The following is a 26,833-nucleotide window of genomic DNA, read 5'->3' on the forward strand; positions in this document are numbered from 1 at the left end:
GAGTCAGGTCAACCCCGATATGCGTTTAAAGGGGAAAAAAAAAAAACTATTTTCCATAGCGCAAGGAACCTCTGTCCAGGTGTTAGCGTGTAAATATTACTGCGGGTGCCCAGGACCTACCAAAGGGGCTCGTGGGCAGAGTGGTCACATAATTCACTTTCTCGATAAACAGCTTGAGTAGGGATTTTATATTTCGGAACATTAAAGTCAGTGCTGTGAAAAGTATCTCCCACTTAGTATGCGTCCGTAAAACAGAGCATCACAAAGAAGCGTGCAACTTCTCAGATGCGATTTGAGCCCCCATTTGTTAGTGGGGTTACTGACTCATGAAAGAGGAAAACGATGCAGTTTTCATGATCGTTCATCACTCGGTGCTTTCAAGAACAAAGAGGCCAGTTTTGATAAATGCAATTTGAATGTCTGCTCTGCAGCAATCTCAGTTCCAGGAGGCTGGCCTACCGACCATGGGCTGCCCCCAGTCCGATAAGTCATTTCCAGGTGTCCGCCAACGACCAGCCGTGGGCACGGCCGCCGCTGTATTCTGACCTGAAACGGAGGAGCTGAGGTGACAAAGTTTTCCCCGTTGCTAACCTGCTGCGTTATCCGACCCTGAGCGCGGCCTCGGGGAGCAGGGCTCCGGCCACCGCCCTCTGCGGCTGTGCCACCCACCGCGCCAGGCAGCAGGGCACCGCCACCTGCACCTGCCAGCGTGGAGGAGGAGGAGGAGGAAGAGGAGGAGGAGGGAAGGAGGAGGGGGAGGGGGAGAGGAGGAGGAGGAGGAGAGAGGGAGGAGGGGGAGCAGGAGGGGGAGGAGGAAGAGAAGGAGCAAGCTCACAGCCCCCTAAGCGCACCTCAGTACTTCAACGCATCCCCACAAGGTGGCAGGGTTGTAACGCATTCAGATTGATGAGTCTGTGGATTTTTTTTTCCTTTTTATTATTGTTGTTTTAACACATTTCAAAGATAAGTGTTTCCAAAATAATACAGGTAAAGTATCACATCCATAAGCATGATGCCTCCTCTCAAGCTCACGTCGGCTTGGAGGAGGAAGCTGTCTTGCAATCGTCATTCTTTTTTGACGCTTCCTTGGAGGGGGCACCTGTGTGGCTCAGCTGCTTCAGCATCAGGTTCCTGATTTTGGCTCAGATTGTGATCTCAGGGCCATGAGCCCCCGTCCCTGCCCCATCTGCCACACTCATGCTCCTCGCTCACTCACTCGCTCGCTCGCTCGGCCTAGTCTGCTTGTCCCTCTTCCTCCCCCTGCTTGTGTTCTCTCTCAAATAGATAAAATCTTCAAAAAAAATTGTTTAAAGCATCCTTGGAATTACCCCCATGAGAAGACCCTTTCTCTTAATCCTCTTAACTTGGATTTCTATAGGAAGCAGGTTGAAAAATAAGACGACCTTATTTGTGTGCAGACCATGAGGCACTTTCTGTTCCATCTCATAAATTCCCTTTAAAATGTTAGAGGGGGAAAGGCGCTTAGGCAGCAGGAGGAGCAGCTGGACCCTCGGAGGGGCCCCGGGAATAGGGCCGAGCCACCAGGGTCTGCGCCCTCCTGTGCACATGCCAGCGTGGAGGCAGGCAATAATATATATACTAGGCCGGCTTGCAGACTCCCCAGGGGAAGGTGAGGCACAGCAAACATCCAGTCCCGCGTGCCTTTAGCCAACGGAGAGGACAGGTCTACACTTGCCCCAGAATCAGTGCAGAGCACAGGCTGGCAAATTGGCTTCCCATTTAAATCCAAAAATACATACGTATAAAAATTCTCCTCTGCCAGCACTTCTCGGTTCTCTTCCAGCTGCCAGTTTTAGAAAGGAAGGTGATGGAAGGTTTTTTTTTTTTTAATATTTTTTATTTATTTATTAATGAGAGACCCAGAGAGAGACGCAGAGACCCAGGCAGAGGGAGAAGCAGGGTCCATGCGGGGGGCCCGACGCGGGACTCGATCCCGGGACCCCGGGGTCACGCCCTGGGCCGAAGATGGTGCTAAACCGCGGGGGGGGGGGGCCCGGGCTACCCCCTACAGCTTCTTACAAGACCGCTCACGAAGCCCCTGCGCTCCTGTGGCAGAGGCTCCCCTCCAATGCCGAGGTGGGCTCTGTGGCCTCTGGAAGGCCCGGGGGTGCGGAGCAAAGCATGGCGAGCGGCTCGGGGCGGCAGGTGGGCCTCGGCAGGTGCCCCGTGACCCCCGCCACCGCCGGACTCGGGCCTCGGGGTGTCTGTGGGCAGCGACTGCAGCCTGGGGGTCGCGGCTGAGCCACGAGGCCTCCAAGCCCCTGGGGCCCGTCCTGCGAGATGGGGGCACCCTGGGGCTGCGTGGACAGAGAGCGTGTCCCTGTTCTGCCTGCCGGGGTGAGCCCTCCATGGGCGCAGGGGCCGCCATCTGCCCCCGCGGAGCAGCGTCCTGGCGGCTCACACCCTCCCGGCCTCTCCCTTGCTGAGGCACACGCTCCGTGGACAAGGGACTGCGACGCCGTCCTCGTCCCGGGGCCACAGCCTGGCGCTGAGGAGTCAGCTGCCCTTGCCTGGGTAGAACCTTCTGTAGCCTGTGCTTGGGGCCAGAGTCTGGGTCGTTACCTGGGTCCCCTCCGGGGCCTCAGTGCTCTACAGAGCCGAGGGTCACACTGCCACATACGGCCCTGGTCACTGGCAGGGCTGGAGCCAAATGGAAACGCGGGGCCCCTTTTTCCAAAAAGGTGACAGGACGGTGACAGCAGAGCGCTGAGCCACGCAGGCTGGCCCGCGCAAGCTCTCCCGCCCCAGCACCGGGTCTGGGTCCCTGCACGGTGACAGCTGGCCTGGGACACAGTTGGTTCCGGTGAAAAGGCGCCGCGTTGCCCAGCAGCCGGCTCAGGGACCGAGTGGCCCGACAAGTGTAGACACAGCCTCCTGAAAGTCGAAATGCGTGGAAGCCTGCTCGGGGGCGATGGTTCTGGAGAGAAAGTGATGCAGGAGGAGATGGGGGGGACACGGGGGGAACACACACCGTCTACTTGTGTAGCCCAGTGGCCTGCTTGTCACCATCCCCGGCCTGGCTTCTTGGAAGATAACTCTTCCCCAGGGAAGTAAACGTGCAAAGGAAATCCCAGTTTTCTCAGAAACATCCACAATTTTTTTTTCCCATCGAGGGTAATGAAAACAGGAATGGATCAATAAATACTTGGGGGCACATCGATTTGGCAAGTCAAGGGCACGACGTACAGGATTCCCGCTTTCGGCTCGCTCCATCGGGAGACGCGCCATGTGGCCGAGGGCACAGATAAGCGGAGGCCGTGGCTCCTGCTAAGGACCTCGAGTGGGACCACGTGCGAACATGAGGCGACAGGGGAGGAACCGTTAGAGAGCAGGATCACATCTTCGGGAGCAGAGGCCCTCAGAGCCTCTTTTTCCCCTGGGTGTTTTACAGGGTCCTTGCGCGGCAGATCCAGAGCCAGCTCTTCTGGTCGGGAGCAAGCAGTTCGGACTTTCGAGAAACAGCCACGTTGCAATTGCGTTTGATGACACCAAAGTCAAAAACCGGTACGTGGTGCCCCACGACACAGGGAAGGAGGGCGGCGCCAGGTCCTGAGCGGTCGCTCCTCCTGAGGCCGAAGCAGCTGCATGGAGCTCGGCCGGGGTCGGGCACACACGGAGAGCCGGGTCTCAGGGGCCCTCCTGCTGTCCCCCGGGGACACTCACCCAGGGCCCGAGAGTAAGAACACGCTTGTGGTTCTCCGCTTTGCACGCGTCTCTTCCCCAGGCTCACGATTGAGTTCGAAGTGCGGACAGAAGCAGCGTCGGGCCTGCTCTTCTACATGGCTCGGATCAACCACGCGGACTTCGCCACCGTTCAGCTGAGACATGGGTTGCCCTACTTCAGTTACGACCTGGGAAGCGGTGACACCAACACCATGATCCCCACCAAGATCAACGACGGCCAGTGGCACAAGGTAAAAGGCCCCGCAATGGCGGTGGTGATGGTGGTGGCGGCGTCCTCGAGGGGGACCCGGTGGCAGCGGCGCCACTGTCCCCGGGGCTCCTGCTGTGCTCCCAGTGCACCTGCTGTGCTCGCACTGTAATCCTGACTCTGCAGCCAGCGGGCTGTGCAAATAAAGCAAGTGCCGCCTGCAAGCGCCCACCCCAGGGAAGCGTAATCAGACCCGGGCGGACCCCATTCTTGCCCTGCAGCTGCGGTCCCCCAACCACTGGGTACAAACCAGGGCCAGGGGCGTGTGTGCACCGAGAATACTTGGTGAGGAACGTGGGGCAAGGGAGTGAATTCATCTTAACACTCTACGTATTCAACGTAGAGGAATAATACGGGTTCTGAGATGGCCTTTTCCTCCTCTTAAAGTGCTCACACGGCCTCTCGTTTATGAAATCATATTTGACAAACTAAAAGGCAGGGAACTAACGTGGGCCCTGAGGCTTCCTCCCACCCCCCACCCCCCCCATCAACCCCTTCCTGCTCTGTGGAAACCAAGAGTCTGGGAAGCTGCTAGATCATGTGCAACGTGCTCTCAGGCAGCGTCCCCACCGAAAGCCATTTGGAACAACTTTGGAAACTGGCCTTCCACCCAGAAACTGGGCCCGTGATGGGAACCAAAGGCTCACCTGCCAGCTTACTGCCCTCCTTGGCCGGGCTGCAGGTCTCTACCGCATCGCCTGGTTAAAGTGCACACGCAGAACCAGTCTCTGCGCCTGCAGTCGCCTATTCAGCACAGCTTCCCTCGCTAGACTAGTAGAATGTTTAATTTTGCGGATTTGGTATCATGAGGTGGTGGGTTTCCTCTATTAACAAATGTCGACTTGGCATATCCTATAGGAAGCCAGAGAACCTGAAAAAATACCATTAAAAAATGCAAAGTCAATCAACTCATTATCCTGGATATAAGAAACGGAACCTCCGTGCTTGCCTGAGAGCTCACGAGCAGCAAGTACCGATCTTCCCGAAGGAGCAGGAGCCCTCATTAAGGCCTATTCTCCTCTCCAGGCTAACAGAATAAATATGACATTTGAAAAATGGACCTATTGTGGGTCCACAATGCGCATGGGATTAAGAAAGAAAGTTTGCTATGAGCAGCAAAGTTAAGGAGGCGTTTAGTTTTGAAGACGCATCCCCACTGCCTCCCAAACCAGAACAGACAAGTGTAAAACGAGATCCTGATCATTCTAATCCTGACATAGACTCATTTTAAACCAAGCGGGGTCACCCACTCCTTTTCCTAAACGCAGGCTCCGGGTGTTTCTTAGGCCCAAGCCAGTCTTGACACCCCTGATTTTGCTCCACCCCGAAAGATAATCCTCCCCACGGCCGAAATCTCAGCATCAGGTGGCCGTCTGTCTTCCTCACGCCCTGTGTACCCACCAGCAGCCGTGGAAACGGCCATGCACCCTCGCACACTGCCCTTCCTTCCATTCTGCACCACAAGTGCCTGTTGGGCAGAGGGACACAGCCTATCTGAGATCGTGGGGCACGGATCCCGCAGCTCACTTAATTCACGACAGGGGCTCCCGACTGGCGAGGATCCTGCTGACAGCAGACCTCTTGATCCATGTGCTCCCTTGCCAATCTATAGGAAAAAAAGGCCTTAATCTAAAGCTCACCCAGGACGACTTTGCACCCTTTTGGAGAAGCTGGAGTCATGGAAGAGGCAGGGTGTGAGGGACACTGTAAAGATGGGTTCAATTTCCCTTCTGGGCCCACTTAGGCCCTAAATAAGTTATTCCATTTTTTCCCCTGACGAAGATCCAAAAAGTTCTCATGTCGTACGCTCAGCCTATTGGAAATTTATCCGTGATTGGCTTTAATGAGTTGTCTTCTTTTCATAGATTAAGATTATGCGAATTAAGCAAGAAGGAATTCTTTATGTAGATGATGCATCCAACAGAACCACCAGTCCCAAGAAAGCAGATATCCTGGACGTCGTGGGAATGCTGTATGTTGGCGGGCTACCCATCAACTACACCACTCGAAGAATTGGTCCGGTAAGGGTCCAATTTACTTTTTACGTGTGTGGCTTAAATAACTGCCTCAGCCCTGTATGTACGTTGAGTTACTAGTTCACACGGGGACCCGGCCACTTATAGGTGTGGCCAAGAGATCATCTTTTCTGAAAAGTGACGGGTTTTCTAGACAGATTTGACCCGGAGAGACAATATTACCAAACAGAGTATGGACCCTGGAGCGGACGCCCTTGGCTTAAATACCTACCTACCTGGTAACTAGCTGTGTGGTCTGGAGCAGGCTGCTTAATCTTTGTTTGACAAAATCCCCTATTTTGTAAAATAGGATCAGAGCACCAAACAGAAACAAGGTCACTGTAAAGATTAAGTGAGGTGGTATGGCGAAAGAGCTTGGACGAGTACTAAGCATATAGAAAGCACGGGGATATAAGGAAGATGATGTTGATGGTATTGTTTCAGGGCTAGAGATTTCGCAAATATTGAGAGGTGGTATTTAGACTACAGTCGTCCAACACTGTGATGTGGCATTTAGGGGACAGTACGGGATCCAAAATGTAAAGTCCTCACTCGTGAGGACTTATAAACCAGTATTCACGAAATAATGCTTCATCAGACCATGTGTCCTGGTTTCCTTTGGAAAACATGACTTTAAGGAGAAGGGATCAGTGTTTTTAGAGAGCGTATTACAAAGGACCGTATTGCATTTCTGGACCCAGAGCACGTGATGGCGCAGAGCCGTCCTTCGTCACAGACGACCGGTCAGCACAGTTGCAATCTTCAGCTTTGGGCTCCCCTTGTGGGTGGGCAGTGTTGCGTTCCTTTCGTAGCTGTTGGACACGCTACCTCGGCCGATCAAAATGAGAGTGTCTGGAGTTCATCACAAGAGCGATTAACGGGTGCCCCTAAAACCGGATGAAATACAGCGGAGCAGAGAATGATTGAGTTATTTTTATGGTCCCTACACTGTAAATGCTCTGTGCCAACTTTCTAGGTCTAGGTGTATGTGCATTTTCCCAGGAAGGACTCCACCGCTTCCCTTAGGTTTGCATGAGGAAGAAGCACTAAGCCAGACTTGATTCTCTTCAGATAGAATGAGATTAGGACAGAATGTGTATATAGTGAGGTTACTACACGATTGATAAAAACATGAAGTTTTTTACAACGAACATAGGGACTAATTAAATATCTGTTTAATCGTAGAGTTGACACATGTTACATTGGTTTCACTCAACATGTAGTTGGACAAATTTATACATTATGCTGCGCTCGCTGCACGTTTACTACCACCGGTCACCGTACAGTATTATCACACTATCACTGACTAGATTCCCTGTGCTCTACCTTTTATTCCCTTTTATTCATTCCATACCTGCAAGTCTGTACTTGGTCCTCTTCATCCATTCTGCTCATCCCTCACCCCCAGCCCTCTGGCAACCATCAATTTGTTCTCTGTAATTTTGGGTCTGTTTCTGGTTTTTGTTTGTTCGTTCAATCATTCATCCATTTGTTTGTTGGTTTTTTTAGATTTTACTTATAAGTGAAATCATATAGTATTTGTTGTCTCTACTTTATTTCATTTAACATAATACCCTCTAGGTCCATGCTTGCCCCCCAATGGCAAGATCTCCTTCTTTTTCGTGGCTCAGTAATATTCATTGTATATAAATACCATCTTCTTTGCCCATTCATCTATAGTAGGTATTTCCTTTATTCCCTGTCTTGGCAGCTGTAAATAATTCTCCAATAAACACAGGGGAACATGTATCTTTTCAAATGAGTGTTTTCATTTTCTTTGGGAAAATACCCGGGAGTGGAATTACTGGATCACATGGTAGTTCTATTTTTAATTTTTTCGAGAACTTCCATACTATTTTCCACAGGGGCTGCACCAATTCACATTCCTGCCAGTAGTGCGCAAGGGTTCCTTTTTCTCCACATCCTCACAGAAACTTGTTCCTTCTTGTCTCCTTGATTCTAGCCTTTCTGAGACTGTATGAGGATATCTCATCGTTTTGATTTATATTTTCCCTACTGACTAATACTGTACAGCATCCTTTCGTGTCTGTATTTGCCATCTGTACATCTTCTATAGAAGAATATTCATATCCTCTGTCCATTTTTTTAATTGGGCTATTTTTGGTTTGAGTTGCATTTTGGATACAACCCCCTTATTAGACAGTCATTTACAGAATCTTCTCCCAACCAGTAGGTTGCCTTGTCATTTTCTTAATGGTTTCCTTTGCTGAACAAATGTGTTGGTTTTTTTTTGTTTTGGGGGGTTTTTTTTGTTTTGTTTTGTTTTGTTTTTGGTGTAGTCCCAATAGTTTAATTTTGCTTTTGTTTCCCTTGCTAAGGAGACATATCTAGAAAAATGTTGCTAAGGCCAACGTCAAAGAAATAACTGCCTTTGTTTTCTTCTAGGAATCCTATGGTTTCTGGTCTTATATTTAGGTCTGTAATCCATTTTGAGTTTATTCATGTGCGTGGTACTAAGAAAGTGGTCTAGTTTCATTCTTTTACATGAAGCTGCCCAGCTTTCCCAGCACCATTTAAGAGACAGTCTTTTCCCCATGGTATATTCTTACATCGTTTGTTGTAGATTAAACGATCGTGTAAGTGTGGGTTTATTTCCGGGATCTCTATTCTGTTCCATTGATCTACATGTCTCTTTTTGTGCCAGTCTCATACTGTTTGGATTAACTAAAGCTTTGTAGCATCCTTGAAGTCTAGAACTGCGATATCTCTAGCTTTGTTCTTCCTTCTTAAGAATGCTCTGGCTCTTTAGGGTCTTTTGTGATCCCATATGGTACATTTTAGTATTATTTGTCATAGTTTTGTAAAAAAGCTCCTGGTATTTTGACAGGGGCTGCACTGAATCTGTAGATTGCTTTAACAATATTTATTTAACAATACTAATTCTTCCATCCATGAGCATGGAATATCTTTCCGTTTGTGCCATCTTCAGTTTCTTTCATCAGTGCATTACAGTTTTTAGAGTACAGCTCTTCCACCCCCTCCATTAAGTTTATTCCGTGGTATTTTATTCTTTTTGGTGCAATCATAAGTGGAATTGTTTTCTAAATTCTCTTTCTGCTACTTTGTTAACAGTACATAGAAATGCAATCGATCTCTGGGTATTAATTTTGTATCCTGCAATTTTACTGAATTCATTTCTTCTGGTGGAGTCCTTAAGGTTTTTCTATGTATGTTACATCATTTGCAAATAATGACAGTTTAACAGTTTAACTTCTTCCTTACCAATTGAGACATCTTTTATTTCTTGTCTGATTACTGTGGCTAGAATTTTCAGTACTATGTCTAATAAAAGTGTCAAGAGTGGGAGCGCCTGGGTGGCTCAGTCGGTTAAGTGTCTGCCTTCAGCTCAGGTCATGATCCCAAGGTCTTGGGATTGATCCCCATGTCAGACTCTCTGCTTGGCAGGGAGTCGGTTTCTCCCTCTCCCTCTGCCTGCTGCTCTGCTTGTGCTCTCTCTCTCTCTCTCTGTCAAGTAAGTGAATAAAACCTTTTATTTTTTAAGTGTCAAGAGTAGACATCCTTGTCATATTCCTGATCTTAGAAGAAAGCTCTCAGTTTTTCACCATTATGTATATTGTAAGCTCCAGGTTTTTCAGATATGGCCTTTACTATGTTCCCTCTAAACCCCACCTTTTTGACAGTTTTTATTGACAGATGTTGAATTTTACCGAATTTTTTTTTCTGCATCTGTTGAGAGGATTATGTTATTTCTATTTTCCACTGTGTTAAATGTGATGTATACTGTTGATTTTTTAATATTGGGCCATTCTTGCATGCCCAGAATAAGTCCTACTTGACTGTATTTTCCATATATTACAGAATGTGATTTGTTAATATCTTGTTAAGGATTATTTTTGCATTTATGCTCATCAGAGATATTGGCCTATAGTTCTCTTTTTGTGTGATATCTTTGTCTGGCTTGGGTATCAAGGTAATGCTGGCCTCAGAGAATGCATTTGAAAGCTTTCCTTCCTCTTCTACTTTTTTAAAATACTTTGAGGAGAATAGGTATTCACTCTTCTTTAAATGTTTCGTAGAATTCACCTGTGAAGCTATCTGGTCTAAGACTTTTGTTTGTTGGTAGTTTTCTGATTGCTCATTAAATTTTCTTACTAGCAATTTGTCTCTCCAGATTTTCTATTTCTTCTTAATTCAGTTTCGGAATATTGTACATTTCTAGATATTTATCCATTTCTCTAGATTATATGCCAACTTGTTGGCATATAATTTTTCATAGTATTCTCTTATAATCCTTTGTATTTCTGTGGCGTCAATTGTTCTCTTTCATTTTTTATTTTATTTGGGTCCTATCTTTTTCTTTTTTTGATGAGTCCAGCTAAAGGTTTATCAGTTTTGCTTATCTTTTCAAAGAACTAGCTCTTGGTTTTATTGCTCTTTTCTATTGTCTCATTTATTTCTGCTCAGATCTTTATTTTTTCCTTTCTTCTATTCACATTTGTTCTTGGTTGTTCTTTTTCTAGTTCCTTTATGTGTAAAGTTAGATTGTTTACTTAAGATTTTTCTTGTTTCTTGAGGTGGGCCTACGAATTGTTATAAATTTCCCCCTTTGCACCAATTTCTCTGTGTCCATTGTGTTTTCATTTTCATCTGTCTCCATGTATTTTTTAATTTCTTCAGTGACTCATTGGTTGTTTAGTAGCATGCTGTTTAGCAACCACATTTGTATTTTTTCCAGTTTTTTTCTTATGACTGATTCTTAGTTTTATACCAGGTAGCCAGAAGAGATGCATATGATCTCAGTCTTCTTCAATTTATTCAGTCATATTTCATGGCCTAACTTGGGATCTACACTGGAGTATATTCCATGTGTGCTTAAAAAGAATGTGTATTCTATTATTTTGAGGTGCAATGTCCTTCTGGCCTAGTGTGTCATTCAAAGAAACTATTTTCCTATTGATTTTCATCTTGGATGATGTATTCATTGATGTAAGTGGGGCATGTATTGCTGTCAATTTCTCCTCTTAGGTCTGCTAATATCTGCTTTATGTACTCAGGTGCTGTGGTGTTGGGCGCGTTGATATTTACAAGTGTTATATCCTTTTGTTGGTTGATCCCTTATCATTGTGTAATGCCCTTCTTTGTCTCCTGTTACAGTCTTTGTTTTAAAGTCTATTTTGTCTAATATAGATACTGCTACCCTGGCTTTTTCTTCTCTTCCATTTGCACTCTATAGCTCTTTCCATCCCTTCACTTTCAGTCTGTGAGTGTCTTTAGGTCTGAAGTGAGTATTTTTGAAGTAGCAGATAGATGGGTCTTGTTTTTGTAGCCATTCTACCACTCAGTGTCTTTAGATTGGAGCATTTAGACCATTTATGTTTAACGTAATTATTGATAAGTATGTACTTAATACCATTTTGTTAATTGCTTCCTGGTTGTTTTGGTAGTTCTCTGTTCTGTTCTTTTGTTCTCCTTGTGGTTGATGACTCTTTGTCGTGTCATAGTTGGCTTGCTTTTTCTTCATCTCTCGTGTATCTATTATATGTTTGGGGTTTGTGGTTACCATGAGGTTCACATGTAACATCTAAGTACATAGGAGTCTCTGTTGATCACCATTTAAATTCAAATACTTTCTAAAAGAACGTATGTACTCCCTCCTCCACATTTTATGTATATGTTATCATATTTTACATCTTTTTATTCATGGTTTTCTTACATCTAATTATGGCCTTGCCCATTTAAAGAAGTCCCTTTAACCTTTCTTGTAAAGCCACTTCAGTGATGATGAACTCCTTTATCTCTCCTTCAATTCTGAATGATAACCTTACTGTGTTGGATATTATTGGTTGTAAGTTTTCTTTTTCTTTCCACACTGTGGATAGATCATGCCCCTTTCTGCTGGCTTACAAAGTTTCCGCTACAAAATCAGTAGATAGCTTTACGGGGTTTTGCTAGTCATAATTTGGCTTCTGTCTTGTCGATGTTAAAAATCCTCCCTTTATCTTTATTTAATCTTTGGCATTTTAATTATTATGTGTCACTGTGTAGACCTCCATGGGCTCATCTTGTTTAGAACAATCTGCGCTTCTAGAACCTGGAAGTCGGTTTCCTTTCCTAGGTCATGAAAAGTTTTCTACAATCTCCTATCACACAAGTGTTTATTTGCTTACTGTTGTCCAAGAGCCTCATTTTTTAAGAATTCTTTTTCCTTTCTGCTGCTCAGCTTGGGTGCTTTCCATTACCATCTTCCCGGCTACCGATCTGTTCTTCTGCATCTGCTAATCTACTGTTGAGCCCTCTAGTGTATTTTTTCATTTCAGTTACTGTAGTCTTCAAAACGGATTTGGTCCTTTTTATATCTTTTCTTTGTTGAAGTTTTCACTGAGTTCTTTCACTCTTCAGTCTAGGAGTATCTTTACAGTCATGATTTAAAAATCTTTATTAGGCATTTCGCCTATCTCTGTTTCATTTAGTTCTTTTTCTGAAGTTTTGTCTTGTTCTTTTGTTTGGAATGTATTTCTCAGTCTCCCCATTTTGCTTGATTTTCTGTATTTTGGAACAGCTACTTCTGAATTTTAAGAAGTGGTCTTATGTATGGTCATCCTCTGTGCAGAGTGCATGTGCCTGGTGACACTTGCTGGCTGGCATGGGCTGGGGGTCATAGGGCACTCCATGCTGGGGCTGCTCTGGTGAGATGGCTGGAGATGAACTGGGCATATGCTGAGTGGTCCTGAAGGTCCCTGCAGAAAGGATACTTTGATAGGACAACTGAAGCACAGGTATGTACAGTTCAGGGGTTCCAAGGGCTCTCCACACAGAGGGCACCCTGGCAGGACAGCTGAAGTGGGTAGAAGCTGGGACTCTTCTTGCAGACGATGCCCTTCTGAGAGCTAAACTGGGATGCAAGCTGGACAGTCTGGGGTGCTCCCCATAGGGGGTACCCTCATGGGACAACTGGAATGGAGGCAGGGCCCTGGAGGTTCCTGGGGCACTCAGTGCAGGGAGCATCCTGGTGGTGCTCAGTTACTCATCAGTCAGGAGGATTTGGAGTGCTCTGCATCAGGGTCACCCTGGCGTGCCATCTAGAGCTGAAGAATGCAGGCCTGGGGTGTTCCAGCATGCTTTGCTCATGTGTCACCTTGGTATGATGGCTGGAGCCATAGGGAGCATGACCCAGGGTGGCTCAGTGTGTACCACCTTGGGGTCACCCTGGTGGGACAGTTGGGGCTGATGTGAGCTAGGGGCCTGGGCTTACTGAGGCGATAGCCCAGCAAGGGCACCTGGACCCTGCTACGGTCCATGCGATCAAGGTGGATCAAGTCATGGCTCCCACTGGCCCATCTGACTCACAGAGTTCCAGCAGCTCCCCTGCCGTTTAGCAGGGTTCTAGGCCTGAACCTTTCATATATTTTCTATACCAGACACATCTGCCCTTGGTGCCTCTACTGTCCCTGCACGTGGCTGTTCATAGTGTTGGGGGCAAAGGTTCCCACCGTTGCCTTGTCTCTTGCCATTCTCTTTATCTTTTGTTGTGCTGTTCAGTCAGCCTTCGATTCTTCTTCAGGAGGAATTGCTTTATAAACAGGTATAGATTTGGTGTGCGATGGAGATGAGTTCGGGACCTTCCTTCCATCACCATCTTGGACCAGAACATACCTAAGGAACTCATTAAAGGTCATGATGTTCATCTGGAGCACGTGGTTTCTGCAAAACCAGTGGTTCCCCCCCCACCCCCCGAGACACAGTGTACACTATTCACACTATCAGAGCAGGCTAGGTACAGGCTATAGGCATCCTTGTTGAAAAGCCCCATGCAGGATGCTCCACACCCACTGTGTGAAGCCTGGTGTGATAGGAGGTCCCGGGAGGTCGCAGGCTGTCTTAAGACGACTGGGTGATGATTACAAGCACAGAGCATCCCCACAAATCACGAATTCCATATCAAGGCAAAATTCTGGTAAACCCTGATATTTGATTTTTTTTTTTTCTGACCTGAATATGTAGGTGACCTACAGCATTGAAGGCTGCATCAGGAATTTTCAGATGGCAGAGGCCCCCGCCGATCTTGAACAGCCAACCTCCAGCTTCCACGTTGGAACGTGTTTTGCTCGTGCTCAGAGAGGAACATATTTTGATGGAACAGGTTTTGCCAAAGCAGGTGAGGCACTCCCACTTTTTTCTTGTTGAATATTAACAGGTACAGACATTAACTTCTTGCTGTTATTGGAAAATAAAAGTCCTGGATTTCTTAAATTAGTTTACTTAAACTAGAAATAAAAATGTATAGAAGTAATACCACAAACTTCAAAGATTAATGTACCTGATTCTGAGGCAAACGAATAGAAAAAATAAAGTAAAAGGCTATTTGGAGAGCTTATTCCATCTCCTTCCCTAGAGATCAATAACAGCAAAATGAATTTAATTCTACAAGAAGGGCCGTATGTTGGGGCACCTGGGGGGCTCAGTCATTCCTTCGGCTCAGGTCATGATCTCAGGGTCCTGGGACCAAGCCCTGCGTCGGGCTCCCTGCTCAGCCGAGGGTCTACTTCTCTCTGCCTGCCCCCCATTCGAGGTCTCACTCTCTAATAAATTAATTAATTATTTTTTTAAAAAGCCCATATGTTTATGCACATAATTGATCTACTTTCCAGTTTTCCTTGTGTACCTTTCTGGAGATGAGGTAGCATTTTTCTTTCTTCCCCTCTTCAATTCCTTGCAAGGCTTCATGCCACGACCTCCCACACATTCACCCAGTGCACACGTCCCGGCACCTGTTTCTCATCGATGGTGATGGTGAGTAGCAATTCCCTGACCTCACGCATGTGCACCTTCCCAGTGAACATCTCCAGATCAGGCCTGGATCACATTTTCTTTCCAAATGTACGATTTGGAAAGAAAAATATGAAGTATCTTCTATATAATAACAAGAATAGACATTATCATACCTTGAGACGGACTGTTCAGGCCTTTCTGCCCGGGCTCTCTGGTTCTGGATCAAACCGGACCAGAAACTTAGCCACGTCCCCAGCTGCCCACAAGTCCTGCCAGTCCCTCCGGAGGCTGTAACACAGTCTACACAATACGTGGACACTTACAGGAGGTCACGTCGCTGGAAACACACAGCTTCTTTTAAACCTTTTATATCTTTGTCCTAAAAAACTTTTCAGCCATCAGATCACCATGGCTTTTGCTGGTCACCTCTGTCTTCAGCTGAACTGCTTCGTGTTGTTCTTTTTAATGATTGTATTTATTTATTCCTGAGAGACACACAGAGAGAGGCAGAGACCCAGGCAGAGGGAGAAGCAGGCTCCCTACGGGGAGCCCGATGCGGAACTCGATCCCAGTACCCCAGGATCACACCCTGGGCTGAAGGCAGACGCTCAGACCCTGAGCCCCCCAGGGGCCCCCATGTTGTTCCTTTCCCCTCCTTACCTCTCCCTTTCAGAGACAAAAACACGCACTTTCTGTTTTATTTTGCAGAACAATTCAGCTTCTTTTTCTCTTAAAATCTGCTCCAAACCCACCTTTGCACATCCAAACCCACCAAGGTTCTCTGTAGAACAAGAAGTTTTTCACATAACAGATACTACCGTTCATTGGAGACAATCACAGTTACACAGAGCATTTATTTCTTGCTTAGTAAATAGAAGACATGCAGAGAATTTCCATGAGTTCTTCCTTAATACTCCATGCCACTGATTTGTGATCTAACCCACTCTTAACAAATGGCTTTGTTTCTGAGAGGCATATCTTAAATACTCCCTAAAAGATTAAATAAATCAATGTACCCAATATAAGAAATTATAGAAGAAACCTCCCTGGATGAACTGGGAAAATCTGTTTATGTCCCAGGATCTTTTCCTTCGAAATTGCACTTGCAATCCCTTTCTTTATTAATAAAATGGGAACTTCTGAACCCTTTCAGATCACTGTGGCACAATAATCTTCGAGTGGCCTCATAAAATCTTACTGAATAATCACTGAAATGCTTGACTTAATCCAACAGTAAGAATTCCAACACAATTATACATTGCTGTGAGATTCTTTGAGTTAATCTCTGTGTGTGTTTTTTCATCCATTTATTTATTCAACAACTATTTATTAAACCTCCCTGGGTGCCAGATATTTTGGTAAGTGCTGGAATAAAATTTTCCTCGCAGAACTTACATGCTAGGAGGGAAGGCGACCAAAAAATAAGCAAAAACTATGAAGTGTGTTATATGATACACTGTTGGAAGTATAGGCCATAAGAGAGTCTGGAACTTATTATAACTGATTAATATCTGAGCTGAAATCTAAATTCATTACACTGTACAAATTGGAATTCACAATCCCTCAGCTCTAATCTATAATTTAAAAAAAAATCTTCATTTTACAGTTGGTGGGTTCAAGGTGGGATTGGACCTTCTTGTAGAATTTGAATTTCGCACAACTAGAACCACTGGAGTTCTCCTGGGAATCAGCAGCCAGAAAATGGATGGAATGGGTATTGAAATGATTGATGAAAAGGTGAGTGCCAGCTGTCTAAATACTTCAGATTGCCTCATGTCCATACGTAAGAACTGCTGTTGTGAAGCCCTGCCGATACTGTGTTGGGAGAAACTAGATTGCATCTTTTCATCCTTCTAGATTGTCTCTACTGTGTGTTTTCAGCACAATTACTCTGTAGACCAGGGTAAAGTTTAAATGTGCTGATTCTACAGTCAGCCAATTGTATTGACAAAGGATGGGCCAAATGGTTTTAGATCTCAAGCTCTACTGTGTTGCTAAAAGTACACCGATATTCTCTCTTTGTGAATACGTTGTATGTAAAACTATAGATCCCAATGGAAAAAGAGGAGGGGGGCCTGGACTGTCTAAACTCAGCCTTTGCCTCTTCTCACACAGTAGGCACTTCTCCGAAGTCAAGGTGGCTAGCTAACGTGTCAGTTCTAGATGTTGATTTAAAAACATCCTGCTACCATTTCCAAAAAAAGTGCCAATTCATAATAAATTTATATTAGTATAATAAATTGTGTCCGTTGGCTTACCATGGACAAGCTAATTCTAAACACCCATCCAGTCCCTGCCTGCCCAGGAGCAGCATCCTGCACTGAGATGACCCGTGAATAGCCTGTGAACTACAGGCAGCAGGGAAAGAGGCAGGCAAAGCAAGAAGTTACCCAGGTTTTCCCTCGGGCTCTTCAGTAGGAATCCCGCTCCATCTCTGGGCCTGTGTCCGCTCTACGGTGCTGTGGCCTCCCAAGGGGGAAGACCACGCAGTGACCTCAAATATGCTTTCTGTTGCCTCGTCTCTCCCTCCGGCCTTCAAACCATCACCAAAGGCAATGAAGCAAAAAGCTCCAGGAGTATGGAGGCAAAAGTGGGAAACAGATCGGCAGCAGCTCATGGCTTTGCCACGTTTTCAGACACGTTCACTACACAGCGTCAGAGTCAGCCTCGCCCCATCACCTGCGAATAACCACTACTATCAGTTTGCTGAGGATCAAGTTCCATTACAATGCATTGTATTTCTCCCCAAGTCCTGCTCTTACAAACTCCACCCAATATAGTAAAATCTTAGTACTCACATCACCATTTAGTTTACAAACTTTTTACCTATTGCAGTGTTTCATCTTCTTTTCAAAACCCCTACGTCTCTCCTATTCCCTTGTCAAATGTGTTGCCAGACTGACTGTTTTTAATGTTTCAATATGTTTCTTTCCTTCATCAGCTTCAAAAAGAACTCTGTCATCTCAAATTTCAGGGACTGTTCCATGTTACTGAAAACAGATTTTTCTCATTTAGACATGAACTTCCAATCTAAGTTCTTCATTGTTAAGAATTTAACTGGCCTTCTGGCTCAAAGTCTTTGGCACCTGTGACACATCAAGCCTGCCCAAGAAAGTAATTTATGTTATTCTCCATCCTGCATATAAAATGGAATCCATGAAGGAAAAAAAAAAAAGAATACATGCAATTAAAATATCAAAAGCTTACATTTAAAAAAAAATAATCCTCTAAAATGAATTTGTGAATCGAATTAATGAATCACTCTAAACATCTTTTAAGAAATTTTATAGGGTTCACTAAGGACTCTCACACTCTATAAAGATCCATGCTAGGATTTGTCCCGGTGTATATGAGGTACCTTTTTGGTCAGCCAGCCTCAAATTATATATCGCATTTTCTGAACATGGAATTATTACTAGTTTCACACACCTTGTCTCTTGCTCCCAACAATGCCCAGAAGCAAAGAATATACTTTGTGACTCCTGGTTATTAAATTTGTATTTTAATTTCTGCAAACTCTTTTTAATTTTTAAAATGCCCCAGATATGTTCATTTCTAAACCATTCCAGCTGATGCCCTTCCTACAAACATAACATTTTTTGCTATGTGAACCATCACGATACCTGTCTAATGAAACCATCTGTGACTGTTCCACTTCCTACTTTCTAGCTTATGTTTCATGTGGACAATGGTGCCGGCCGATTCACTGCTGTCTATGATGCTGGGATCCCGGGGCATCTGTGTGACGGACAGTGGCATAAAGTCACAGCCAACAAGATCAAACACCGCATTGAGCTGACAGTAGATGGGAAGCAGGTGGAAGCCCAGAGCCCAAACCAAGCATCCACATCAGCTGATACAAATGACCCTGTGTTTGTTGGAGGTTTCCCAGGTGAGCCTTATCTACTCCATAAGAATTTCTTTGTTGTTAGTGTATTTAAATTTATTTGTATAACTATGTCCATGAATGTGTGCATAAGTACACTTCCTAGCTTTAACATCTACTCCCATAAATAACACCTTACCTGAAACTTCCAGTGTGTAAAATGAGCATATTACTTATATAAACCAACTGGGACCGAACTTTACAGGGTAGCCCCCAAAGTTTCATTCATGGGGAGATGGAGGCTAGAGGAAATGAATTTGGCTTATAAAAGATATGAGGCATTTAACAGCGATGAAGGCCAGCATTGGTGTTCTTTCTGATTTTTTGAAAATTAATATACCAGAGGAATCATAAAATGTAATGGAACTTATTTCCTCAAGTTCTGGAAATCATTGGGTTAAACAAGCTAATTTCCCCTTTAGGTTATTATGGAGTTTATATTTATATTACAAAGAAACCCAAGCAATAAATCTGCATTCAGAATCCCTGTCCAGCACATTAAGTGTAGCACATAAACCACAGTTACCTAAAGTGCCCATAAACAAGAGTGCCCAACTTGATGAGAAATGGCCCAACCGCCTCTTTATAAATACTGTAATAACACACACTTGGAATGGTCTTTCAGCATGTTGGCAAGAGAAACTGTCATTCCCATTTACGTAAAGCTCCTCTGCCTAACAAAACAAGCAAAATATATATATTCAGCAGTGGTTAATGGAGGAAAACATATAGGAGCAATGGGGACCAATTCACAGCTCCTCTTTCCAAAGTTGCTTCTGAGTTTGAAAAGGACCTATTTCTGCTTCAATCAGGATAACCCCCAAGATGCTCTGGAGATATCCTATTTCCCCACTCACAGTCTATAAAATGAGATCATAGCTAGCACCTCCTAGGCCTGCTGAAAGAATGGAGTCTCCTTAACAACAACAACAAAAATTTTGTATGAGTTTTTAACCAGCTTAATCTTTTAAGATGTATTTTTACAATGTAAAATAGTAAAGTCACCATTAAACGTCCATGCCCTAATTCAGTAAAGTATTTGATCAATTGAATTCTTTCATTAAATTCCATAATATAACACAGCTGTAAATTTGTTCATTCCAAACCAAATTCCTATCTTAAAATGTATCATTCTACATGACTCCAAATTTCAGGATATATAACAATAGAAATGCTACAAGTTTAATTGTCAGCAAGGCTAAGAACAAAATCACGAACTTTACTTAAAACAGCCTTCCAGGAAAAAAAAAAAAAAAAACAGCCTTCCGATTTAACCTCGAGGTAACAGCTGACTTGTAAATATGCTCTTCGAACACTTTCAGGGAAGATGGCAGAGAGGACTCTAAGCTCACCTCCTCCCAAAGACACAACTAGATAACACACTCATCAGTGTAAATAACCCAGAAAATGACCTGAAGACAGGAAGAAAAAACTCCACAACTAAATGTAGAGGAGAGGGTAGGAAGGGCTCAGATGCAGTGAGGAGCTAAAGGACCACAGGCCATTGACAGAAATGAAACAGCCAGGGGTGTGGAAAGAGGAGAGAAATAGACAATCATAATGGGATCAGAATGCATGCGGAAGACAGGTCTCTATAACATTTGGCTTTGAAAAGCAGAGGGGCCAAATTTGGGAGTTCTTACAACCAGCAGGACTTAAAGCCTAGAACATTAAAAATCAGCAGACTTGGCTCTAAGAGAGCCAGAATGATGATAAGAAACTGTGTCCCCATCTGTAAAGACAGAGCACAACAAACAGCCTGTGGACAAACAGCAGAGAAGCACAATTTGAAAAATACCTGGGGCATATAGGAGGGAGTTAATTACTGTCCCAGAGAGACAGAGATTCCTAGGAGACTCCTCCAGGAGCAAAGAAGCCATCAACTACTGTTTCCCTCCTCTACCTCCCAGCACAAACACACGGTCACCTGCAGGAACCAGTGCAGTCCCAACATTCATTACCTGACTTGCTTACACCAAGCCCCACCCCCTCCAGCTTGGCCCACTCTAGTCCTGACTGTGCACAGAAGACCAGTACAAACCTTGCCAACACTGCATCTCCCAACCTTGTGCTTTGGAGGGCCTCTATTCCAGTAGCAGCAGCTGGTCATCTCTCACAGACAGCATGTGCACCTTGTTAAAACTGTGCATGCTGCTCATGTGCATTTTGCAGATTGGCCTGGTCTCAGTGACACTGGCACAATCCTTCTGGCAGATGACCAGCTCTACCTTGTAAAAAGTGCACACCCACTCACTACTTTTAAGAGCAAGAGACTTTAACACAGAGAACCAAATGCATAGAGTTAGACAAAATGAGGAAACAGAGGAAAATGTCCCAAGTAAAAGAACAGGACAAAATTACAGCAAGAGAACTAAGCAAATCATAGCTAAATATGCCTGATAGAGAATTTAAAGTAATGATCATAAAGATCCTCATTGGCCTTGAGAAAAGAGTGGAAAGAGTAGAGAACGTCAATAAGACTCTTAACAAAAAGATAAAAAAAGAACCAATCAGACATGAAGAACACAACAATTGAAACTAAAAATAAACTAGATGAAATAAATAGCAGATTAGAGGAAGCAGAAGAACAAATCAGTAACCTGGAGTACAGAGTAATGGAAAGTAATCAACCTGAGTGGAGGAGAGGGAAAAAATTATGCAAAAGGAGAACAGACTTGGAGAACTCAGTGACTCCATCAAGTGTAATGATATTCACATTATAGGGATCCCAGAAGAATAGAGAGAAAATGAGGCAGAACATTTATTTGAAGAAATACTAGCTGAAAACATCCCAAGACTAGGGAAGGAAACAGAAATTCAGATCCAGGAGACACAAAGATCCCCAACAAAATCAACCAAAGGAGTTCACATCAAAACACACAGTAATCAAAATGGCAAAAAGTAGTGATACAAAAAGAAATTTAAAAGCACTGTGAGAAAAGAACACAGTTATATACAAGGGAAACCCATTAGGCTCTCAGCAAATTTTTCAGCAGGAACTTGGCAAGCCAGAAGGTAGAGAATAATATATTCAAAGTGCTAAAAGAGAAAAAAAAATCTTCATCTAAGAATATTCTATCTGGTAAGATCATCTCTTCTATTATTAATAATTAATAATAAAAAATAATAATGATAATTAATAATAAAAATCTCTCCTATTATTCAGAATAGGAGAGATAAAGAGTTTCCCAGACAAACAAAAGTTAAAGGAGTTCATGACCAGAAAACCAGCCCTCCAAGAAATGTTAAGTGGAACTCTTTGGGTGGAAAGGAAAGACCATCAGTAAGAGTGAGAAAAGTAGGAAGCACAAAGTAAAAATAAGTGTATCTGTAAAAAGTAGTCAAGGGATTCACAAAATGAGAGGATGTAAAGTATGACACCATCTATCTAAAATGTGGAGAGGAGAGGAGTGAAAAATGGATTTAAATTTAAGTGACCATCAATTTAACATAGGCTGCAGTATGAAGAAGATGTTATATACAAACCTAAGTAACTGCAGAACAAAAACTAATAATAGATCCACAAAATATAAAAAGAAAGGATTCCAAGATATCACTAAAGAAAACCAACTTATGGTGAGAGAAGAGAGCAAGGGAAGAAATGAACAGAGAAGATCTCTAAAACAACCACAAAGCAAATAAAAAAATGGCAATAAATACATACCTATCAGTTATTACTTTGAATGTAAATGGACTAAATGTTCCAATCAAAAGACATCAGGTGACAGAATGGATAACAAAACAAGACCCAGCCAAATGCTGTGCCTACAAGAGACTTATCTGAGAAGTGAGGACACCTGCAGATCAAAAGTGAGGGAATGGAGAAACATTTGTCATGCAAATAGATAGGAAAAGGAAGCCAGGCAGCAATACTTATATCAGACAAAAATAGACTTTAAAACAAAAGATTGTAATAGGAGACAAGGACAGTATATGATACTAAAGGGACAATTCAACAAGAAGATATAACAATGGTAAATATTTATGCAACCAGATACCTATATATGGAAAACCCTAAATTCCACCAAATTTAAAATTTAGTAACAAATATAAAGAACTAATCAATAATAATGCAATAACAGTGGGGGACTTTAACACCCCACTTACATCAATGGATGGATAATCTAAGCAGAAAATCAACAAGGAAAGAGGGTCTTTATATGCCATACTAGACAAGATGGATTAAACAGATCCATTCAGAACATTCCATCCCAGAAAGCAGGATACACATTCTTTTCAAGTGCACATGGAACATTCTCTAGAATAGAGATCACATATTAGCCCACCAAACAAGCCTCAACAAATTTAAAAAGATCCCAGCCATGCCATGCATATTTTCTGACCAAAATGCACTGAAACTGGAAATCAACTATAAGAAAAAGTCTGGAAAGACTATAAATACATGGAGATTAAATAACATGCTAATAAACAATGAATGGGTCAACCAAGAAATCAAAAAGGAAATCAGAAAATACTGGGACAAATGAAAATGAAAACACAATGTTCCCGAATCTTTGCGATATAGCAAAAGTGGTCCTAAGGAGGAGGTAGAGAGCAATACAGGTCTACTTCAAGAATCAAGAAAAATCTTAAATAAACAACATAAATCTTACACCTAAAGGAACTAGAAAAAGAACAACAAACCTGAAACCGTCAGAAGAAGTGACAAAGATTAACACTGAAATAAATGAAATAGAAGCTTAAATTTAAAAAAACAATAGAACAGATTAATGAAACCAGGAACTGATTCTTTGAAAAGATGAACAAAATTGATAAACCTCCAGTCAGATTTAAAAGAGAGAGACACACACAGAGAGAGAAAGAGAGAGAGAGAGAGAGAAAGAGAACTAAAAATCAGAAATGAAAGGAGAAAAAACAACTTATATTATGAAAAATATATGCCAACAAACTGGACAACGTAGAATAAATAAATTCTTTTTTTTCTTTCTTTCTCTATTTCTTTCTTTTTCTTTTTTTGTACATTTTTTTTTATTGGAGTTCAGTTTGCCAACATATAGCATAACACCCAGTGCTAAATTCTTAGAAACATATAACCTAACAAATATAACAAAACTGAATCAGGAAGAAAGAGAAAATTTGAACAGACCAATTACTGAGAATGAAATTGAATCTGTTATCAAAAGATTCACAACAAACAAAAGTCTAGGACCAGATGGCTTCATAGGTGAATTCTACCAAACATTTAAAGAAGAATCAATACATATTCTCCTCAAGCTGTTCAAAAAATAGAAGAGGAAGGAAAACTTCCAAATTCATTCTATGAAGCCAGGATTACCAAAACCAGAATAAGACTCTACCAAAAAAGAGAACCACAGGCCAATTTCTCTGATGTAAGTATAAAAATCCTCAACAAAATACTAGCAAACTGAATCCACAATACATTAACAGAAAAATCACCATGATCAAGTAGGATTTAATCCTTGGATGCAAGGGTGGTTTAATAATCGCAAACCAATCACAAACCAATCAGCATAATACATCACATCACAAGAGAAAGGATAAAAATCATAGAATCATTTCAATACATGCAGAAAAAGCATTTGACAAAGTACAACATCCATTCATGATGGAATCATTCTGATGGAATCATCAGAGAAATTGGCCTGTAGTTCTCTTTTTTTGTAGAGTCTTATTCTGGTTTTGGTAATCCTGGCTTCATAGAACGTTGACAAAGTACAACATCCATTCATGAAAAAAAACTCAACTAAGTAGGTTTAGAGGGAACATACCTCAACATAATAAAGGCCATATGAGAAAAACCCACAAATAACATCACACTCAATGGTAAAAAACTGAGAGCTTTTCCACTAAGGTCAAAAACAATACAAGAATGTCCACTCTTACCACTTTTATTCAGTATGGTACTAGAAGTTCTGGCCATAGCCATCAGGTAAGATAAAAGCAATGAAAACCATCCAGATTGGTTAGGAAGAAGCACAATTTTCACTATTTGCAGATGACATGATACCTATATATGGAAAACCCTAAATTCCACCAAAAAACGACTAGAACTGATAAGGCATTCAGTAAGGTCACAATAGAAAATCAATGTACAGAAATCCACTGCATTTCTATACACTCATGATGAAGTGGCCAAAAGAGAAAGAAAACAACCCAATTTATAATTGTATAAAAAATAAAACACCTTCGAATAAATTTAGCCAAAGAGATGAAAGACCTATAGTCTGAAAACTATAAAACATTAACAAAGGAAATTGAAAATGTCACAAACAAACATGAAGACTTTAAAATGTCCATACTACCCAAATCAATCTTCAGGTTTAATGCAATCCCTATCAAAATTCCAACTGTAGGGATCTCTGGGTGGCGCAGCGGTTTAGCGCCTGCCTTTGGCCCAGGGCGCAATCCTGGAGACCCGGGATCGAATCCCACGTCGGGCTCCCGGTGCATGGAGCCTGCTTCTCCCTCTGCCTATGTCTCTGCCTCTCTCTCTCTCTCTCTCTGTGTGTGACTATCATAAATAAATTAAAAAAAAATTCCAACTGTATTTCTCACAGAACTCAAAAGTCCTAAAATTTGTATAAAACCACATAAGATTTCAAATGGCCAAAGCAATCTTGAAAAAGAAACACAAAGCTGAAGGCATCACAATTTCAAATTTCAAGTCATAATTACAAAGTTGATTTGTACAAACAATATGCTATTGGCACAAAAATAGACCCATTGATCAGTGGAACAGAATAGAAAGCTTAGAAAATAATCCCACCTTAAGGTCAAATACTATTTAATAAAGGAGGCCAGAATATGTAATGGGAAAAAGACAGACTCTTCAACAAATGGTGTTGGGAAAACTGGGCAACAACATGCAAAAGAATGAAACCGGACCACTTTCTTACACCAACAAAACCTTCAAAATGGATTAAGGACCTAAATGTAAGGTTTGAAACCGTTAAATCCCAGAAGACAGCACAGGCAGTAATTTCTCTGACTTTGGCCATAACAACATTTTTCTAAAAGTCTGTGTCTCCTGAGTCAAGGTAAACAACAGCAAAAATAAACTATTGAGACTATATCAAAATAAAGAGCTCTGCACAGCAAAGGAAACAGCCAACAAAACTGAAAGACAACCTACTGAATGGGAAAAGATATTTACAAATGGCATACCCAATAAAGGGTTAGTATCTGAAATATATATAAAAAAAAAGTAGGACAACTCAACACCCCAGAAACAAACAATCCAATAAAAAATGGGCAGAAGACATGAACACACATTCCTCCAAGGACGACATCCAGATGGCCAACAGACACATGAAAAGATGCTCAACATCACTCATCATCAGGGAAATGCAAATCAAAACTAAAAGGAGGTATCACCTCACACCTGTCAGAAGGGCTAAAATCCAAAAACACAAGAAACAACAAGTGTTAGTGAAGATGCAGAGTAAAAGGAGCCCTCGTGCACTCTTGGTGGGAATGCGAGCTGGTGTAGCTGTAGCTGCTGTGAGAGGGTAGAGAAGTTCTTCAAAAAATTAAAAATAGAACCCTACATCCAATAATCACACTCCTGGGTATATACACAAAGGATATGAAACAGTAATTTGAAGGGATACATGCATCCCTATGTTTGTTGCAGCATTATTTACAGTAGCCAAGATAGGCAGCAGCCCGTGTCCATAAATAGATGCATGGATAAACATGTGGTTATACATACAATGGAATATTATTCCACCATTAAAAAAGAATGAAATCCTGCCATTTGTGACAACACAAATAGATGGAGATTGTATAATGCTAAACAAAATAAGCCAGTCAGAGAAAGACAACCATATGACTTCACTCATATGTGGAATTTAAGAAACAACAAAACAAATGCACGAAGGGGCGGGGACCAAAAACCAAAAATTTGGACTCTTATCTCTAGAGATTAAACGGATGGTTATCAGAGAGGAGGTGGGTGGGGATGGGTGAAATAGAGGAACAGGATGAGGAGCGCACTTACCTTGATGAGCACTGAGTTATAGACCGGAATTCCTGAATCGCCGTATTGTACACCGGAAAATAATATAATGCTGACTGTCAAGTACTACACTACAATTAAAATTTTTTAAATTCCTTTAAAACAGAAGCTGCATGTCAAAGCTGAGCGCTTTTTGCTTTGTTTTTCAGATGGCCTCAACCAGTTTGGTCTGACGACCAACGTTAGGTTTCGAGGTTGCATCCGGTCTCTGAGGCTCACCAAAGGCACGG

At 42.8% G+C, this 26,833-nt stretch overlaps 1 protein-coding gene and 1 long non-coding RNA gene across 2 annotated transcripts in view; one reads left to right on the forward strand and one right to left on the reverse strand.

Annotated features, from left to right (window-relative positions):
* The window catches only part of LAMA2 (laminin subunit alpha 2), a 597,066-nt gene that overhangs the window by 569,332 nt on the left and 901 nt on the right, over nucleotides 1-26,833 (forward strand). Inside the window, 7 exon segments of the mRNA XM_077902686.1 lie at nucleotides 3,413-3,525; nucleotides 3,746-3,935; nucleotides 5,818-5,973; nucleotides 13,951-14,104; nucleotides 16,325-16,455; nucleotides 18,388-18,610; nucleotides 26,753-26,832. Of these exon segments, the coding sequence (XP_077758812.1) occupies nucleotides 3,413-3,525; nucleotides 3,746-3,935; nucleotides 5,818-5,973; nucleotides 13,951-14,104; nucleotides 16,325-16,455; nucleotides 18,388-18,610; nucleotides 26,753-26,832 (1,047 nt within the window).
* LOC144316951 (uncharacterized) overlaps nucleotides 1,876-26,833 on the reverse strand; it is a 62,074-nt gene continuing 37,116 nt past the window's right edge. Inside the window, exons 6-7 of the long non-coding RNA XR_013382776.1 lie at nucleotides 4,600-4,823; nucleotides 1,876-4,086 (exon numbers count right to left, since the gene is read on the reverse strand). This is a non-coding gene — a long non-coding RNA (uncharacterized LOC144316951). The remainder of the gene's footprint in view (nucleotides 4,087-4,599; nucleotides 4,824-26,833) is intronic.

This window comes from Canis aureus, chromosome 1, assembly GCF_053574225.1.
Source record: "Canis aureus isolate CA01 chromosome 1, VMU_Caureus_v.1.0, whole genome shotgun sequence".
NCBI classification, from domain to species: Eukaryota; Metazoa; Chordata; class Mammalia; order Carnivora; family Canidae; genus Canis; species Canis aureus.